Source organism: Galleria mellonella, unplaced genomic scaffold, assembly GCF_026898425.1.
Source record: "Galleria mellonella isolate WM207_F2 unplaced genomic scaffold, CSIRO_AGI_GalMel_v1 utg44, whole genome shotgun sequence".
Taxonomy (NCBI): domain Eukaryota; kingdom Metazoa; phylum Arthropoda; class Insecta; order Lepidoptera; family Pyralidae; genus Galleria; species Galleria mellonella.
In genome coordinates, this window is record NW_026442100.1 from 7523 (window position 1) to 28504 (window position 20982).

General features: G+C 31.9%; 1 protein-coding gene across 1 annotated transcript in view; it reads left to right on the forward strand.

Annotated features, from left to right (window-relative positions):
- Window positions 1-727: 727 nt before the first annotated feature.
- LOC128201472 (suppressor of lurcher protein 1-like) overlaps window positions 728-20982 on the forward strand; it is a gene marked incomplete at its 5' end in the record, with an annotated part of 82041 nt that continues 61786 nt past the window's right edge. The window contains 3 exons of the mRNA XM_052898579.1: window positions 728-816; window positions 6563-6685; window positions 8073-8144. Coding sequence (XP_052754539.1) covers window positions 728-816; window positions 6563-6685; window positions 8073-8144 — 284 coding nt within the window. The remainder of the gene's footprint in view (window positions 817-6562; window positions 6686-8072; window positions 8145-20982) is intronic.

Consider the following 20982-nt stretch of genomic DNA (forward strand, 5'->3'; position numbering starts at 1 on the left):
ATGAACGCCTGCAATACCAGAGGCATTACGCGCGCGTTACCAACCCTGAAGAAACCTCTTTATGCCTTTTTTGAAGAACCACATGCTGTAGTCGTTGTACCCATCTGGCCATTTTCGAAAGTAATTGAACATTATGCTACTCATATGAAAATCTAACTTTTCAGTGAAAGCTTAATAATAATATTACTGCATGATTAATGTTCATTAAAGTATTCTTCACTTTTTAAATCATCATATCATATCAGTCATTAACTGTCCACTGTTGAAATCAGGTTTCACCTTTAAGGAGGGTTTTGCCAGTAATTGCCATGTTTGGCAGGCGGGTTAGCGAGCGCAGTTAGGCTTTTAGTAATATTATAAGAGGGACGCTACTTTCCATCCCTCGACCACTAAGTTCTCTTCACTTGCCTCTTATGATACTCACGGGAAAGGAAGTGGTGGCTTATTCTATACCGGGATTACACGGTAAACTTTTTAAGTAATCAGTCAGAAATACTTAAAAATGTTAAATTGTTTTTGAAAATTGACAGATAATTGCGACGTTGCTATACTTCAACAAACAAAAGTTATGAACGCTCTTAAAAATAATTTCAAATAAATTTACTTTTCCCTCTAAGGTGCGAGTTTAATTTAGAATGTATATATTATTCGTGAAAACAAAATAGTGTATAAATAAAATTAATCATCATCTAACTGATTTGCTAAAGTATTAATATTTCTTTTTCAGTTGTCTACGTCGTGCTGATATCATCAAAGTATTTGACGGTAGAGACACAAATGCTCCAGCTATTGCTATGTTGTGTAACGAGCTTACAGGTAGGTTACAATATTTTTCTCTTAAAATTTACAGAACATTATTATCTTTAGCTTTATACTTGATACTCCATCTAAATGTATATGATCTATGAGTCTTTATGTCGTACGCATACATAATATATAATAGATAGAGTATCGAGTGTGAACTATCGATTTTTTTAATACCTATTCAAAAGTTCACTCTCTTGTTAATACGAAAATAGTTTAATTTGTTACCAATTTGAGTATAAGAATAGAAATTTCTATGTCCAACAGTAGATAATTAACGGCTGAGATGATGGACAATAGGTCATAGTAAATTAGATGTTTTAATTATTTCTAAGCTGATTAGAACGTAATTTCTTCTTTCATTCACTACTAAAATGTATAAACGTAGAACAAGATTGCTATCTATTGATATCGAATTCTCATAAATTGTGAAGTACAATCGATTCTGTTTGAGTGTACATTTCATCCTATTGAAAACTTTACTTGTAAATATATAGCCAAGTCTAACAATACATCATTATAAATACTTAATCCTCCAATATTGCTACGGTAACCGCTTACCATCAGGTGGGCAACAAGCATACGGCTTGTTTGCCACCTCAGTGGTATAAAAAAAAATATAAGAATTCACTTATGGATTCTTAATCTTCTTTAGTGATTATGAACGGAAATTTGATACATTATAGAAAATTCTCTACTCACGTGATAAAATTTAATTAAACTAATTTCCACCTATTCTTTACGAGTATTCTATTGTACAATAATAAACTGTAAAATGCAAAAAACATTTGTCAACACAATAAATAATTATCTCAAGTAGACATTACTAGTAACGTTTTTCATTGTTATTATTATCAAAGACATAAACTAAATTGTGAGGGGAATCGTTACATTTTTAAAACTATATGCTATATTAGATGCTATAAGTACGGTATACGATAATAGTACGGAATCGCTTTGATAATTGGACAGATTTTTAATTAAAACAAAAAAATAAATATGAATTGTGCAAGGAGATAATATGGATATTTTGTTTTCACAATTTTTTTTTTCAATTAGTTTTATTTATATATGCTAGTTATAATTATGTAGTAGGATCTGTAAATTTATTTTCTATAACAATTAGGTAGTGAAATTAATAAAAAAGAAATACTGAAAAATTTTAAACCTTTTAAACTCGAATTTTCACCTATCTATCCATATTCACATAATCACATGCATAATTTTACCAACAAAAATAAACACAGCAATTTGACGGTAACACTACCATGCATCCAGATCTACAGCGGTCACCTAGCTACCTACTTTGACGTCTCGACGTCCCAGTTCGCTGGCGACTGAATAATTCTACGTCAAAGCAACACTGACTTTAACCAGTAAGGATGTCAGATTTCTTTTTTAATAATTTCAGAAATTATTGCACAAATTAAAGTGAATAAAAAATATTTTACTCGGTAAATACGACCTAATTGTTTTATGACTGTGCTAGTAACAAAGTTAATCTTATGTACTTGACCTGTATAACTTATGCTATCTTAAACCTAATGATGTGATAAATTTACATCATTTAAATTTGTACTACAAGTATAAAAACAAGAACTGATTTTCTTATAGTACAATTTATTATATTTAAAAATCTGTATCGTTTGTAATTAAATAATTCAAAACTCTTCGGTAAAATATATAAATCATTTAATATTTTTAATGAATTAAAAAATGTTTTATAGGTAGTTGTTTGGTGCAACCCTATAAACAAATACCTATCGCCTCAACTACGAGTTGTGATTGCTGGCCCCAGTTTCAATACCTAATTTCCAGGTTTTCAGTATTCAGGCCACGTGACCATTCACTGTTGCTGCTTTTGTAGTTCTGTGTGTGCATTTTTTAAATCTACATACAATTCTATTACTCGTATGAAAGTTGATAAATATGTTTGAAAATTTGAAAATTTTGGAAATTTTGTTCAAACGCTTAAATTTATTTTATAAAATTTGGTAGTTATTCAAATTAACTTTTTTCAATGTTTCAATACAAAATATGGTCCATATTTTGTATTCATTCACGCGGGTAAAAGCACAGTATGCAGTATTGTAGTAGTAATCATCATCATCCTGTTAGCCATTACCTGTCCACTGCTGATCATGCGCCTCACTCTATTTGGGGGGTTTGTCAATAATTCTTACACTTAGCAGTTGAGTTGGCAACCTTGGTGATGTTTAAGGAGAGACGCTGCTCTCCAAGCATTAAGTTCTCTTAATCGTCTCCTACGACACCTAGAGGAAAGGAAAGAATGACTTATTCTATGCCGGGACCACACGGCGAACTATTGTAGCAATATTTATAACTTATATATATATATACAATTATAGAAAATTCCTTATGAATTAGCATTATTTAAAAAAAAGAAAATATTGGATCTAAATATGTAAACAACTAACAAAAAAAACTTTTTTTAAGAACAAAAAAAAAAACATTTAATATTATTACTGTAATGGTATATTGCTATCCAACTTTGGACAATTGCCATTCGTACGTATGAAAAGTCCAATTCAAACAGATACCAACTAGTTTTACAAAATATAATTGAAAATTAAAGCCAGTTCAATAAAAACTTATAATTAATGTAATTAATAATCATCAAAAAATAACTTAACAATCTTTTATGTTGAGTCTATTCATGTACTCATATGTTAGAAAAACTTTATATTGCACTTTCAACTACATTGACTAAATTTTGATCTCCCACGACCAAATTAAATACAAAAAACCCCAAAAATAAATAATTAAATATACATATTTATTACTTGATCACATTTAAACGATTAAATGGATTTTTTTTTCTTATAATAATCACATATGTATTTTACAGTTTTTAATCTAATGAGTAAGTTCTTGGAATCTATGTACTTAACACAGTTTACTTAGTACTTATGTCTATAGGTACTAAGCCTCAACAAAGTATTTACTTATTACACTGTACAATGTTTAAATATACACATTAATGTTTCCAGAATGAACTAATACTGACCTTTCCTTGACCTTCATTATCATTTGATTTGTGTAGTTATTGATAAACAATATGGAGTCGTGTTAGTAAACACATAATTTCTACTGTAGTATGCAGATAGGTACTGACCTAGATAATAATACATCTACTATTAATTAAATGTAATGAAACAACCGACTGATTACTTGTTTTTAGTTTATCTTATTCTCAATAGGTAGGAACCTTTAATTTCTCTAATCTTTAAATTGATTAAATTGAAAGAATTAAATAATGTTGTTATTACTTTTATATATATATATATATATATATATATATATATATATATATATATATATATATATATATATATATTACATTAGTAATCGCTTCATCTATGGAATGTCGTAACTGAATTTTTTTATTGAGTGATAATGGAATGGTAACCCCCACCCGCGCTATGGGTATACACCGGCGTGTCACCAGTGAAGGATGATAGGTGAGGATGAAACAGGTCAGTTAGCCCATCGGGAAGAATTTAACAAGAATTGTTTACGATGGTTTCCATGGGGAACCACGTGGAGATCGACCTAATAGATTATATTGCTAGCAATAGGGCTGTCAAACTCCATTGCTACCAATCCCTTTCCCTCTATAGCAACTGGATTGCCTACACAGACTCGATATTCGATAACTATTCGTCCGCCTCGGTTGTCGATTCTACAAGCTATTAAGTCAATCTAAACTTTCTAAAACTACGAATAGTAATATCCGACATCTTTACTTCGAGTATTCTTGTATATTATCGCCTTAACCGCTTAACTAATCACTATGAAATTTGATGTACACGTACCAAATTAGGTGGAGAAGGACATGGGCAACCTTTTATCCCGGTCAATGAACATATACATAACATAGAACGAAGTCGCAGGTTAAAGCTAGTACCTATTATACAACCTGATACTACATTGTATTTTAATTTTAACTATTTACATATAAATAAGCAAGTAAATAAATAAAAAGTGTCGTCCCGGCATAAAATGGGCCTCCCCTTTGTTTCCCTGTGAGTATCGTAAGAGGTGACTAAGGGGACTTGATTGTCGAGGAATGGGCCGAAGCGTCCTTCTTAAAATATCCAGAATTTAAATATTAGTCATGATGTGGATTATCCTGGATTTAAATTCGTAGTTAACTATGTTTACCAACCCGACTGCCAAGCGTGGCAACCACTGGAAAAACACTCCTTATAAAGAAGACCAATGTTCAGAAGTGGATAATTAACGGCTGATTTAAAAATCAAATAAACTCTATCAAATATGAGTATTCTAACATAACAATGATTAACAAGCACACGCTCTAAATGATGCTAAGCTACCGTAACAGCAATCTCTGTAAACCTATAATTCCAAGGGTTTTACAATCTGCCGACTTTTAATCTGACCTTCCTAGAAGCTCTACCAACCATCTAACAGCAGAATATTTTTCACTCTACAGATTTTTGCTAAAATTATTTGTTTTTTAACTATATTTTCAATTAGACGTTAGTTTTATATAAAGGCCCTGCAAGGTTTTTAATAGCAAGACCTTTTTATTATTAAGTCTATTGAATTACAAATACTAGGGAAAACGGTTTTTTTCTCTTCACTCATTTTATAAAAGACAAGTAAAGGGGACGAGTTCACATAGCACAGTCTGACGACTAATTTCCTTTTTAATTAGTAGTTGCTAAATTACTACCTAGCTCTCGATAAAAAGATTGTTTTTAATATTTTTATAAATAGTAATTAAATGTTACAGTCGAACAACGAACACATCTGACAGCATTGCGTCCCGAATAGTCACGTTATATTCGGAATACGCCTAAAGCCTTAGACTACTGTTTTTTTTCCTAAACTGTGGTAGTTTCATAGGTATAATGGAGGTCGAAAGTCCGAATAAAAATGATCCTTCATGTAGACCTCGGGATCACGTAATCAACTTAAGTAAATAAATTTAAAAAAAATCTACATTTGACGCTAAATTATACCCTTTTCGGTAATTCATTTACAAATGCTACCCATTAATAGTGATCAATAACAATCACCTAATCAATCGAATTAATGATAAAATAGACTGTCCCTATACAAATGCTTTGTCAGAATTATCTGTACGTTTTTTATTTCACACGTAAACGTAATTCATCATTTTATGCTATATGTATACTATAATCGAGATGTCAAAATATTATTTAATAGATATTAATTGCTACAATGAAAAATAACGTGTATTGGTTTGTTTAAAAATACCTGCCAATTAACAGTTGACCGACTGTTTTTTGGAACTTTTTCACACTCTCACACATACTCCAACTAGAAGTGGAAAAATTATCAGGTGGTTACATACAATTAACATGTTAATGTTGCTGTCGCATACATACGTATTTTTTTTTTATAGCACAAAAGCAGCAAACAAGCGTAGCCTGTCTGACAAATTACACTCAATCTAAATGTTGTTTTGATAAACACCTCCATCTAATTTCATTTCGATTTCACACACAAATTCATTATTTATATATTTAACTAAACTTTGAAAAAAACAACAGCCGGATTTCTTGCCCGTTCTTCTTGAGTTGCGTTCCGAACAGGCAGTAATGAAAAAAGTGACTATTCAAAAGAGCTTAAATCTGAGTTTATTTGAAAAAAAAATATCTTTTTTTATTTCTATATTATTAGTATATCCCAAATACAATCGTCTTTTAGAAAAACTGAATTTCTGAAAAATATTATTTGATTCCAGGATACGAGGTGCTATCAACAGGTCCTGCATTACTTCTACAGTTCACGGCAAATTCAGCCACTCCAGGACAAGGTTTTGCCGCCACATTTCATTTTCAACCACCGCCAGATTCCACGGCAGCCGGTTAGTGGTTTTTAATAAAAGTTTAAAAAAAAATTGAATAAAACTATATTTTTATATTATTTTTATTCATTTCTCACTACAGACAATTAAGGAACTTACCACCTATAACATGCAGAACATTTTAACAATATTATTTGTGGGAACTGGTGCCTGTACTACAGTACTGTACTAGTGTACTCTAATATATTTAAATTTATAATACAAGTTTAATACCTATTAAACCTGTATAACAAGTCACCAGGACCCTTACCTCGAATAGTACAAATTATATTATACTAAGATACAGATTTAAAAACTTTTCCAAAAAAATTATGGTGAGTACATAAAAAATCCAAAAACTGTTACTTAAATAGTATGTAAACTATCTTAGTAATGATCGAAGGATATACCAATAATATCTGCCTCCAATAAAATAAGTATTATAATAAAAATTATTAAAAAAAAGCCAAATATACAGATCTCCACAATATATTATGTATTTCCTCTATCCGTAGTAAAAGCACCTTAGAGTAATTGCAAGCGATCTAGTTTAATTTGCAACTACGGCCAACAAGGTATGAATAGGAATTTTGGCTGCAGTCCAGATACACTCTACTTTGGGTATACCTACTTAGTATTTAACTATGTACGTATCTTTATGAATGTAGAAGGTATTTGAAATTGGTAGAATTTGTTGTATTGTTTTAATTTAAAAGAACTTCAATAATTTCTGATCTTAAATATTAATTTGTATAAAATAAAGTAATTATACTTTCGTTAACTTTTATGCACCGAGGTACGAAGCAGTTTATTTTTCATTTGCGTGCTTAACGCCATCTGTTAGAAGTATAGTAAACTAAGTGAATAAAGAATGAATCTTTCAGCAAGTAAGCACACATTTGCGTTTGGAGCCCATTCCATCCTCTCCTATTATTATAAGTATACTTCAAGAGATGGCACCACTAGTACATATTTTAAAATTTATTTTGTAACATTCATCTTTCATAGTTCGTTCACTTTTATCGAAAAATATTTCTTAGGTTTAAATACTTACATACATTCTTTGATATTTTTTTATGTATTTACTTACACAGATAAAAATAATAAGAACCAATTTATGTTTCTCATGAATCCTGGCTTATCTTTGTACTACCTCTGAGATACAAAGAATTAAACAAATCTCATATAAATAAAACTATTGTTGTAGATGTTTTATAATAATATGGGCGGAAAAATCATAAAAAATGTCTATTCAAAAATGTTTGAATTAAATAAAGTAACAGTAAAAATTATTTGTTTCTTTCATAAAGTAAAATATTTAATATTTAACAGTAAAAGAGAGCAGTTAATAATACTATACTAATATTTTATTCATTTACTAATTTCCTAAATGTTTTTATTGTTTTAGATTCTGACCGCCTCTTGAAACTCAGTTTTGGAAAAGCCTTCGAATCTCTCGGTCCAGAAGTAAGCGCTACAAGTAAGTAATATACCTAAATAAAATTTTAATACGCTGAAATTGTATTCGAATTAGAACTTAAAAATTAAATTACTTTATGAAATGGCCTTTCTCGTGACGTGTTTCCTTTGTACTCGTACTTTATGAAATACGAGTACGAAGTACAAAGTACAAATAGTAAAAGAGTACATATGAGGTACGCCTAGGATCCTTCAAATGTAGTGTGAAAAAGCTTTAGTGAGCCGGCATAGTGCGACCAACCGTTGAGAGCAGAACATTTTCTTTTCGACTAATCGTATTCATGGGTCATGTTGTCTCTGTGTTCGCTCAGGATGGTGTAGTCACGTGTTTTAGTTTTTTTTTTTTTTTTACTATAGTACGATAATAAAAAAATATAATAATTAAAAAAAATACTTAAATAAATGCTTATACTAGAATAATCTTTTTTACTTAGACGACTGTCTACAAATACAATATTATTTATTTAAACTAGTCATCATCATATCAGCCGTTAACTATCTGTCTAGTTCCTCGAATTATTAACGAACTACCCACCGGTGTACGAGATAATATTAACTTTTTTTTTTTTTGATGGGTGAAAATGGTGTGGTAACCCCGCCTGCGCTAACGGGATACGCTGGCGGAGCACCACTGAACGGTGATAGATGAGAATGAAAACAGGCCAGTTAGCCCATCATGACGAATTCATCAGGAATTAACCATGATAGTTTCCAGGGGGAACCGCGAGGAGGTCGACCTGGTTAGATATATTGCTAGCGATGGGATTCTTTGTCCGCATTACTAACATTCCCTTTCCCCCTAATATTAATATTAGCAACATCAAATGTAAATTAAAACGATACTTCTTGCGTGATTTTAATACAATTTAAATAATTTCAATATATTTAGCATTAATATAAACCTACGTGGTTTCTGAATGCTAATGCAACATAATTTCTGTAACTTTATATTTTTATTGATAATAAAAAAAAAACTGTCCACTGCGGAAATAAAGTCTTCCTCATAATTGCTTGCCAGTAGTTACCATGTTTAGGAAACGGGTTGGCAACCGAGCGGGTTCTAGTGATGTTTAAATAGGAACGCTGCTGTCCATGCCTCTACTATTAAGTTCCCTTTATAGTCTCTTACGACACTCATGAGAAAGGAGGCGGTGGCCCATCCTATGCCACGACAAATTTAGATAACAATGTATTAAAAATTTACTAGCTTAAATTATCTATGGCTATACTTAAGCATTTTAAACTTAACCAACTTTTAACACTTGACATAATTTATAATTTAATTTGATTTTGGCTCAAATTTAATATAATAATAACCAATTCCTTTAGACACTAAATTAGCTATATAAAATAAATACAAAACATAAAAAAATACAATAAAATTAAAATTAACTTAACATATAATTAAATTGTCATAAAAAGATAATAAAAAAAATATAAAAAACAATCAAAAATATAATTTTTCATTAAAAGTTATATTAATTGCAACTGAAAATTTCTCTCACTATTTCTTGCATGCTTTTAAGAGTTTCAATTTTAACATTTTAAGGCATGACTAATGATGTTCTAATAGAATTTACGCTATAAATTCACTCTATCTGGAATAAATAATGTTTTCACTAGCGCTGCAAAGTCTATTTAAACAGGCACTACAAAAAAAAGGACAAGTAACGTCAAAGAAAACGATAAAGCGAAAGCGAGCGCGTTGTAGAGTAATTTCAAGTTTTAAAATTGACAAAGTGAATAATAAATCCTAAGGCGCTAATGCCGCTGAGCTTCGCGTCGTGATAATACGAGTAATTTTATTTAGAGGTTTATGTTTATCTCCCTTTTGGTATTTTTCGCTTTTCCTAGACTGTATATGAGATTATTTGTAACCAAATTCAAGAATACGATTTAGAAAACCGCATCTAATTTGGTGCTGTGGTATATGCGTGAGGTCGAACTAAACATACACACAGACAAACAGACCAGAGGGAGATTTTGTACAAAAGTCGATTGCTTGGATACCTCTGTCCCATTCGTGTTTCAACCGTAAAGCAGTTGTGTTTGCATGTACAGCTGTGTTTCGGTTTGAAGGGTATGGCGTGAATTTACAGGTTACAGAGGAATAACACCTGAGTCCTCAGGAATGGCAACGCATGGGGGATATCATGGGCGAAACAGTATACTCCGTTATGGCCGTAGTACTGCTCATGTATATAGGCGACGGTTACCACTTTCCATCAGGTGCCATTCTAAGTTGTATAAATAAATAAAAACAAAATTTCTACAGATACGTTTGTTGATATGTTTTGATGTGTATCAGTCTTATTAAGACCCCTCATATTATTTTTTCTTAAATATTTCCCACGTACATACATCGTATAGTTAAAATTGTATTATATTAGTAAAATGGCAATAGGTACTACTACGTAGTTACTACAAAGTAAATTGATTAGCCACGACATCATTTCTTTAAATAGATAGACTATCAAAATTTGTTACATATACACACATACACATAAACACTCATACACACACAAACTTTTAATAGTCTCAAGAATATTAAAATTTTGTATTTATTGAACTCTAGTTATATATTTCTTTCTATATTTTAAGAATCACCTTTGAAAGGCGATTTTTTTTTTCTAATGTCCGATTTATGTTAGTCATATTTTGAACATAATAGTAAGTTAACAAAAATACAAACAGAGATTTAAAATATATAGTATCTGACTGAAATATACAAACCACTTTACTAGAATATTGCTTATGTAAATCAAATAATTATAAAAGTAAAAAAGCACTGTGGTTCAAAAAAACATTTATTATAAGATCTAATTATTAAAAATTCAAATCTGATCAATAACATTCTGTTGAGTTTGAAACATAATAGCAAGGTGTCCTGTCCTCGTCATTTGATATGGACGTCGGGAAACCAGAAGTGAGGGCAAAAAACTCTACTGGGGTTAGCGGACATGAGTAGAAATGTAAGGGGCTAATGGAGATGTGCATCCCTATAGAGGTATATTATGACCCTTTTCGCAATTGGATACGGCCGGGACACCATGAGTTGAAGGTACTTGAGCTTGAAATAAAGTTTTTTACACTTTTTTTAATGAGACGATAATAGAATAGTAACCTCGCCTCGGTTTACGCTGGCTGGGTACTAGTAAGTAATGATAGGTAAGGAACTCACTTGCTAAACTGAAATTTAATAAATTTTCAGAAAGACCGCGTGGAGGTCGACGTTACAGATATATTTCTAACAATGGAGTCCCTATTACTAACAATGTCATCCCTCCCCCCCTCCCTACCGCCCCAATCTGGCAGATCTAAAAATCCTTCTTTACTAGGCGCCTTAATACCACAACAAATTGTCATAGTTATACTTCTCCATTTCAAATATTGGGATGAGTAAGAACAATGTGGACTATATTGTCCTTCTCTCCTTGACAATAAATATACCCGAATATGGAAACTATTCATTTATCCTGATCGATCAATAAAAGTTGTCTTGAATCATTATCCCTTAGGTTGTCTTGAAAACATTGCTCTCAGCACTAAGACCGCCTTACTGTACTTATACAATTGTATCGTTATGTTTGTAAATTGTCTTGCTTATTTCCTATATTATATAATGCAAATAAAGTATACTCATACATTCATTCATTCATCAATATATATATCCCGATTTATAAACGAATAACGAATTTAGTGTTTAAACTAGTAATCATCATATAGATATTTATTTTCAAAAATAAATCCGCTTTATATGTACCAAAATAAAAGCAATTCATATCTCCGCGTTGCAGTGTCACTGTTAAATGCATTGGGCCAGGTAACGGCTGGACGTAAAACATCCAACTCCAACACTAAATAAATGATCAAACAACGTGCACTCGCCTATGTATAATACATACGGGCCAAGGATATCTAGACCTAGGTGTTGTATAAAACACTGAAAACACTCATCATACATTTTTCAACGAGATTTTCCATTGTATTTTTTGTTTGTCTACCAAACGGAGAGTTTGAATAATATAAGATTGTAATCTATGAAAAAAAAAACCGACTTAAGTTGTGGCAAAACGAAGATTTTTATTAAATTTCTACAGAACCAATCTTTAAATATATCCTTTTAGACAAAAAATGAATTTGCCAAATCGGTTTACAATTGAGCAAGTTATGAGATAGCAAATACAAAAAAAGATATAACGGAATTAAGTGCCTCCTTCATTTTGTCGGTTGATAATCATTCATACAGAGTCCTACAGTCTACTCATATAATAAATATGAAAGCTTAACTGTTTATCACTTTATTGCACTTAAACAGCTAGTCTAATTTAAGTGAATTGAAAGTATCTGAAATGTTGACCGGGGATGTAGGGTATCACCATGCAAAATTTCATTTATGTCGATCCAACAGTTTTGGAGACTAGCCCGTACAAATACAAAATCAAAAAATTAAAAAAAAAAACTGAATATGTTCTATTTCATTTCTAACATCTCTCTGACTCGGTTTATAGCGTTTTTTTTTTATGTACAGACATTCGACCTTTGCAGTTTTACTATACTCGTATGTATAGATTAACTGCAGCAAATAGCTGTGTTGTAGTAATTTAGAATGCACTATATCATTATCTGTATTTGTATAAGGGAATCCATGTTTCACACTGTCAGTGTGGAAACAGAGCACCGCGGGGACTCTAGTTAAGCCAGCCACAACAATATATACGGCCAAAGGAAATACGGGAGCAAATCGGTCATTTACAAACTATATAACGTACTGGGAATTATTTTTAAGCAAATATTATAAATTACTATCAATCTCTTGTGGCTTTACCCTTGTTTACTGAAGTAAAAATATCCTACATGTATACATATATATATATATATATATATATATATATATATATATATATATATATATATATATATATATATATCTCTTAATTTCTTACCAGAGATAAACTTTGTACAAAAATGGTCTCCTTGGATCCTCTTTCTCTCTAATGGGGAAAAGGGATTCCTTAATTATTGCTGATTAATTATATACCATTTTCATCCTTACCTATCATCTCTCCCCGGTGCCCCACCTGGCCCCATTGTCATCATAGTATATTCTGTAATATACACGATTACCTCTTTTTATTCATTTATTCATCTCTTGAATCTATTGATTCATCAGATGAGCCCCCAGCTTGTTTGCGATTTTAAATATCATAAAAAAAATATAAAAATACGCTGCGTAATATTTGAAACTAAATATCGAATATTTAGTTACAAGAGCATATTCCGGAATTAGAAACATGTCTCGAAAAAGAAACAAATAGGAGACCTCATTTATGATAAGTAGTGTGCCATACGACCCTATTATAATATTGAGGTAGTGGAAAGAGCGATGAAAATAGAAATACGAATATGCCTGCTTCCGATTACTTGAAATTATCAATGTAATATTTAATCTTCATATTATAAAAATATTTCAATAACATAAAATATTTAAATTAAATAACGTAATGTTATCTAATGCTCGAATAAATTATAATTTATCTGCCTTTATTATTCAAACGTCAATAAAAGATAAATTAAGACATGGCTAATTAACGTTGGGTTTCCAAATCCCGATTATAAAAGAAACCTTTTAATAATTAATTAGATCAACTTTCGCAAAATAATATCTGTTTTAATTAAATATAATTAACTATTACAAAATAGTAATATAATATAATGATATAGTAACAGTGTTATACTTATCTGTATTTCATGTTTAAAACTGATAACCGTGTTTTTTTTTTTAATGATAATTGAATAGTAACCCCACCCGCGCTAACGGTACCAATAAAAGATGATAAAGGAGAATAATAGGCAGATCAGTTTACTCATCGTGATGAAGTTATCGAGAATTGAGCACGATAGTTGGGGAGGGAGGTTGCAATACGAGGTCTGTCCGGAAAGTTCGTATAAAAGTGTTCTGGAATGCGAGAAAGAGGAGTGGGGAGGCCAGGTAAGCGCAGGACCCCTTCCTTATGTCCCTAACAATGCTTCAGTTCTGGTCTGACCGCCGTGCGGTGCGAACTGGCTTGTCACGCCATCTGTGAAGTTACCTCTTAACGAAACCCCGTCGGCATGGAGCCCGCTTCCGTTGAAGAGCAGCGCGTCGTAATCAAGTTTCTCTCGAAACTCGGCAAGAATGGCCGTGAAAGCAAAGAGTGGAAGACATCCGGGGAACCACGAACAAAAAAATCAAGAAAATCCCGCTCAAATGTCAAGACAATGTTGATTGTTTTTTTCGATGTTCGGGGGATTGTCCATCAAGAATTCGTCCCTCCAGGCCAGACAGTTGATGGAAAATTCTACGTCGATGTGCTCAGACGCCTCAAAGCTCGTGTGGCACGAGTTCGTCCAGAATTGGCGCGAGAGGGGCGTTGGATTCTTCACCACGACAATGCCCCTGCCCACACCTCTCTTGTTGTCCGTGAGTTTTTGAGTAAAAATTCCATTACGGTGACCGAACACCCCCCTATTCGCCGGATTTGGCCCCGTGTGACTTCTTCTTGTTCCCAAAAACCAAATTGGTACTTCGGGGGCGGCATTTGGGGGACATAAATGAGATAAAAAAAGCTACGACGGGGCAGCTGAGAAACCTACAACCAGAGGACTTTCAAGGAGCCTTCTCACAGTGGAAACGGCGTTGGCACAAGTGCATTATGTCACAGGGGGAGTACTTTGAAGGGGATAAAATTGATTTACCTGAATAATTGTAAAATAAAATTTTTAAAAACTTTTATACGTACTTTCCGGACAAACCTCGTAAGGTTAACCCGACTCTTTAGCTTAGCAAATTTTGTATTTATGCAGTGCCCAGATGTCTGTAATATAATAGAAGTAAGCCCCGTTACTTTTATGCAAATTCTTCAGATTTCTAATTCTGTTCGCGATGAAAATTTCCGAGATAACCCTCACGTGAATTACCAACTTTTTTAAACTTGCTTTTATTAGACGGACTCGAGAGACAAATTCTGAAGAGTAAACCAAAAGTAAATAGATGTACATGAATTACGAGTACGTTATTACTAAATTAATGGATATATACCAACAAAATCATTCTAATAAATATCTCTGGTGCCCCACAAGCATGTACGGATAGCATAGGCGTAGTTATTATTACATTGTTATCCATTAAAAAATACATGACCAAATGTCAAATATTTCATCTCTATTCTATCATGTACGATTGAAGATTATACCTACGTAGGGAAAACGCTCCGAGTAAATAAGAACAATTTTAAGAACGAAGTCAAAAAATGAATTTAACTGGGCTGAGCGTCGTTTGAAAAACTCCGTCAGATCTTCTCATTGTCTCTATCGTAAAGTCTAAAAATAAAAGTTTATAATCAGTGCATCTTAACTGTGTACTGTACATATGGTACCGAAACGAAAGATAACTATCGATAAAACTAGACCACTAATTGAAAGTCACTCAGCGAACTATAGAAAGAGCTATACTTGGAGTTTCTATGAGGAATTGAATCCGAAAATAAATAAGTCGCCAAATAAGAAAAATATAGGTAATACAGCTCAACGAATTTGCAAACTGAAGTGGCAGTGGACTGGTCGTATTTGACTTAGAACCAATAACCATTGAAGTAGACGTGTTCTGGAGTGGAGACCGTGAATCAGCAAGCGTAGTGTGGGACGACCTACGCCTAGGGAGAGCGACGACATATTGCTGTTGATAATAACTGACAATGAAGAGCCAAAGATGGTGTTCAGTAGCGTGCTTGGACGAAGCCTATGTCCAACAGTCGACGACAGTAGGCTGATTACAATAGTGATGGTGATAATGTATAGATACATTTATTTGTTCTTATAGTTTAGAGACTAGGTTCTTACAAAAAAATAAAGAAGAAGGTATCTACATATTTGGCAGACTCAATAACCATAATTTAATAGTTAAATTCTTATAAATCACAAAATTGTAGGCACGCATCAATAAAGTACAAATAGTTATATTGATTCATTTTTAAGTTCAAATGCTATACAGATAGTCATACAAACACTACATAATACGATACTACTCATAAAATGAACACTTATTTCAAAAACTGACTCCCACAAAATTGTCTTTGCTTGCGTAGCAGCGAAACACAAAACTACCCATTTGTGGTCCGAGGCATGCGAATGCCATGCCAAAATTCCTACCGTAACTCCCAGCGTACAACAGTTTACTGAATAGCCTTTTTTCGAATGTCTTTTTAGATTGCTCCGTGCTGTGCATGCCAAAACGCGAACAAATCGTTATAGATAATCTAAGTATGAATCAATTGACAAAACGTGACATATAATAAGAAATTAATTTCACGAAATATAGGGTTCATTATACTTTATTGCTGGGAAAAACGTGTCGTCATCATTATATAAGCCGTTAACTGTCCACTGCTGGGACATAGGCTTTGATGACGTTTAAAGAGGGACACTGTTGTTCATCCCTCGACCATCAAATTCTCTTATTCGCCTTTTACGACACCCATAGGAAAAGAAAGGATGGCCATTCTATGCAGGGAGTACATTACAATTTAAGGTTGTTTTCCATAAAAATAACCGACTTCAGTTCTGACAAAACCAGTTGTTTTGATTTAAAACGTGAACTTCTGAACCGATTTTGATAAAATTTCTATGGGACCGATCTATAAGTATATTTCAGATAAAAAAGAATTTTCCAAATCAGTTCATAACTGACGAAATCACGAGGTAACAAACATAAAAAAATACATCTGAACTGAGAACCTCCTTCTTTTTGAAGTCGGTTGAAAATATAATATTAGGTCTTTGTAATTTTTATGCACAAACTGTATAACAGTAGATAAATGAATACAATACTCACTTAATAAACTTATAAGATTATATAGGAAAAATTTTAGATTTTGTTAGCACTGGGTAAACTCGAAATATTCTCAACCGATGTAAAAATGTCACCTATATAATACTACATATTGTCTGCTAGTAACATGGTATTTTATTAAAAAAAAAGGTACGAAGCCAGCGCTAGTCTATCCTAATCCTTTACGACAGGGAGAGAAGGAATTGTTAGTAATAGAGATTAGCAATCCCTTTGCTAGCAATATACCCCATTAGATCGGCCTCCACGCGGTTCCCCCTGGAAACTATCGTGATTCATTTATTATTGAATTCGTCACGATGAGCCAATGGACCTGCTTCATCGTTACCTATCATCCCCCACTGGTACCCCGCTAATATAACCATTCCATTATCATCCATTAAAAAACTCCTACACTACACAGTGTAAAAATTTCAATATTAAAAATTTATCAATTATAACCGCTTAATATTAGTTGGGCATTATCATTTGCTGAAGACAGTTTGGTACTTAATCAAATTTTTACGACTCGTCTCAAAAGAATTACTCAAATATGAATATAAATCTACGCCCACTCACTATTTCCATTGATTTTTTTTCCATGACGAAAATTACATTTTCGCTATTATTATTATAAACTATTGTCGGATTTTAATAGTAATTATTAAAAAAATCTGTATTGTTCGTCACAGTAAGGTTAGATTGTGAACCGATGTGGCTAATCAGATTAACTCTGTACCGAATGCTTAATTCAATGGTTGCTTCTTGACTTGCACGGTAGGTACCTGACAAATATAATCTACCTCAATACGATTACTATTTGCCATTAGAAGAACCATTGCCATATTTGTCATTTATATAATTAAAAAGAACATATCCTTACTAATATAAATTTGAAAGTAACTGTTTGTTGTATCTACCTCGCGTTGTAATGGCTTCACCAAACGCTATGAAATTTGGTGTACAGGTACTAATATAGAATGGAGAAGAACCTAAACTATTTACGTAATTTATTAGTGGTTAAGAGCTTGTATAAAATTAAAAAATAATAACAACAACTAACAAGCAACCCTGATAAAATTCCGTGACATATAATCCAACTCAATGCTTTAATATGTTACGAAATGGAATAGATACCATTAGCATATTTTTAATGAAATAATGTTTAATGAATTACTACTTAGCAAAACTAAAAATTTTTACCAAGAAAATTACGAACCGAAAATTATTTAAAATTTTGAACTATAGTAACTAGATAGCTAAAGATACATCGTGTTTGCATAGAAAATTCAAAATCTTTTGTTGACTTTCGATTTTTATAAATTGTATTACTTTTATTGATAGAACACTCACTAAAAAGTATACAAATATATGTTGATTTTATTATCTTATTATTTATTATCAGTAAAGGTTCAAATTTTATTTTCATTATAGTTCAAAATCTATTTTCCCAAACAGTTTATAATTCTAAAAGTTCGATTTCCAATAAATTACCCTATTGGGATGCCCCTAGACAATATTTAGTAACTTCGGTTACCTTACAACAGACTAAGTTTACTAGTCAGATGGGATCCATAATCATATATTTACCTACAATAATTTTCCATGACCATGTAAATATACACAGATAAAATACACTTCTGAAACTTTCTAAAGTAGATTGAATTATTATTACTGACAAAAAACTGAACTGAACGAAAAGTTTAAAAAGAAATTTACTTGACTGGCAGAGACCATAAATATGCTATGTCAATAAATAGTTTTGATTTTTTGACCCTTATTAGAGAAACATCCTCCACAGAAAAAAAATGCGATTTAGAATAGCAAACAAGCTGGCGGTCCACCTGATTAAAAATGGTAACCGTCGCCTATAGACATGAATAGTACCATGGACATAACAGAGTATACTGTATCGTCCATGATATGCCATGCATTGCCATTCCTGAAAACTCAGGTGTTATTACTCTATACCCTGTAAATTCACTGTCATGACCTACCCTTCAAATCAAAAAAGGCCTCCATACACAGTGAATATAGATCAATGATATTTTTGTAACTCAAAATTTTATAAAATATAAGATATTTATAAGAAAGAATGTAATCTCCGTTTCTTATTAGACTGAATAAATATTGGTATTAATTAGCTAGACCTTTCAGAAATTTACATTGCTACGCCTCATAAATTGGCAATAAAAATACTATTTTTGTAACATTAAATCAAGTGCGAAGGAACTGATATCTAGCAGTTCTATTATAGCAAGAAAGATATTTTTAATAATATTGAATTATTTAACCATTATAGTGCCTATAATAACAATGTAACATACCGTTACATTAATATTATAAATATTAATGAGAATAATCAATACAAAAAAATGTGGAATAGTGGATCTCATTTAATTCTACAATTTTTAAAATATTTTTTAAAATGTGCTCTTCTTATTCTTCATAGAAAAAGTAGTATGTTTTGAACATTTTTTTTTTCAGCTTTATGACTCCCAGCCATACAATGGAACACAAAGAATCGTATATCTGCAGTATGCATGCCTAATTACTGCTATATATCTTTGTCGTGAAGTACCACCGCGCAGTAAATCGACAGATTTGGTTCGACAAAAACAAATTACTGTGCTCTTATAAAACTTAGAATGTTAATATTCGTTATTGGTCGGCACAAAGTGGAACATTATATACATATTGGTATTTATTAGAAAAATACATGTACTCCCCTACAAAAAGGTTTAATAATGAATACCTGACCAGTTTCGCCATTTAGGGCATTTTCATTTGATTGCACAGGATAAAATTTGTGTAATACCAACCTTTGATAAGTTCCTAAGAAAGAAAACCGATCAGATACTTATAATAAAACATTTTTGTAGAAGCATGTAAGTATTTTTCTGATAATATCAATAAAACAGGATTTTCTCTGTTAGTAGAATAGGTTCTAGTTTTGTTAACACTAGTTTCCATGCAAATGAGATAACCGTATGCATTATCGATTATTATCACAATTGACTTGTTCACACTTCGCCGAGCATATTAGAACTGTTGCAGAGATCTCGCCTACCACTGTCTATTCAGTTAATTAGGTTAGTTAACGATGTTTATTAAAAGGAAGATTTTATATAAAATATATCTCTATCCAACTTGTATTTCTGCAGTCAAGCACCTGTGTTTACAGGGTTATATATTGGATTATGTGTCACCATCATATAAAAGTAAAATTAGTAAAAAAGGATTAACCTGTTAGTCTCAAAAATGATAACGTTTAGTCCCTACGAAGAGTATTATATTAGGTGTCGATATTTTCTGTAATATCCATGTTTCTGTTAAAACACGACGATTGTTTTCTGTCAAATGTTACGAGCTTGTTTGGGATTCCAAGGAACACAAAACTAGGCAGTAATTAAATGTTGCACACGAATTATGATGGACAGATTCAACTCATGATCATGTCACATCAGTGTGATATAGGTCTTTTTCAACTCTAGTTCTTTTAGAATACATAAAATATATTAAGCCATAATTATTACTGATATTATTTATCACTCTGAAAGGATTTTGTAATGCAACAAACAAACATATGTATAACAACATTTGTATGAATATGTAACAACGTTTGTATATTCTAATCCTAACCACTACGTAAATTGGAATACGCTGTTGAAATAAAAAGTCTCAACCTTTTTATGATTTCAACGAAATGGCGGTCGCCGCAGTGGCGTTTTACAAATCTGTTTACATATAAAAAGAGATTCGTATAAAAGTCGAGACTGTAGGAGAAATATTCTTAGGAATAACTATTTATATAGTTTATTGATCATTATATAGCTGGCATTTTCTATTTTCAATTATGTCATATTTATTTTTATATATACTCCCTTTCTATGAACCTCTTCTATATCAATGAGATACGAAGACTTAATACCGCTTTTTTAAATGACTTTCTAAAAGAAGAATCTCTCAACTC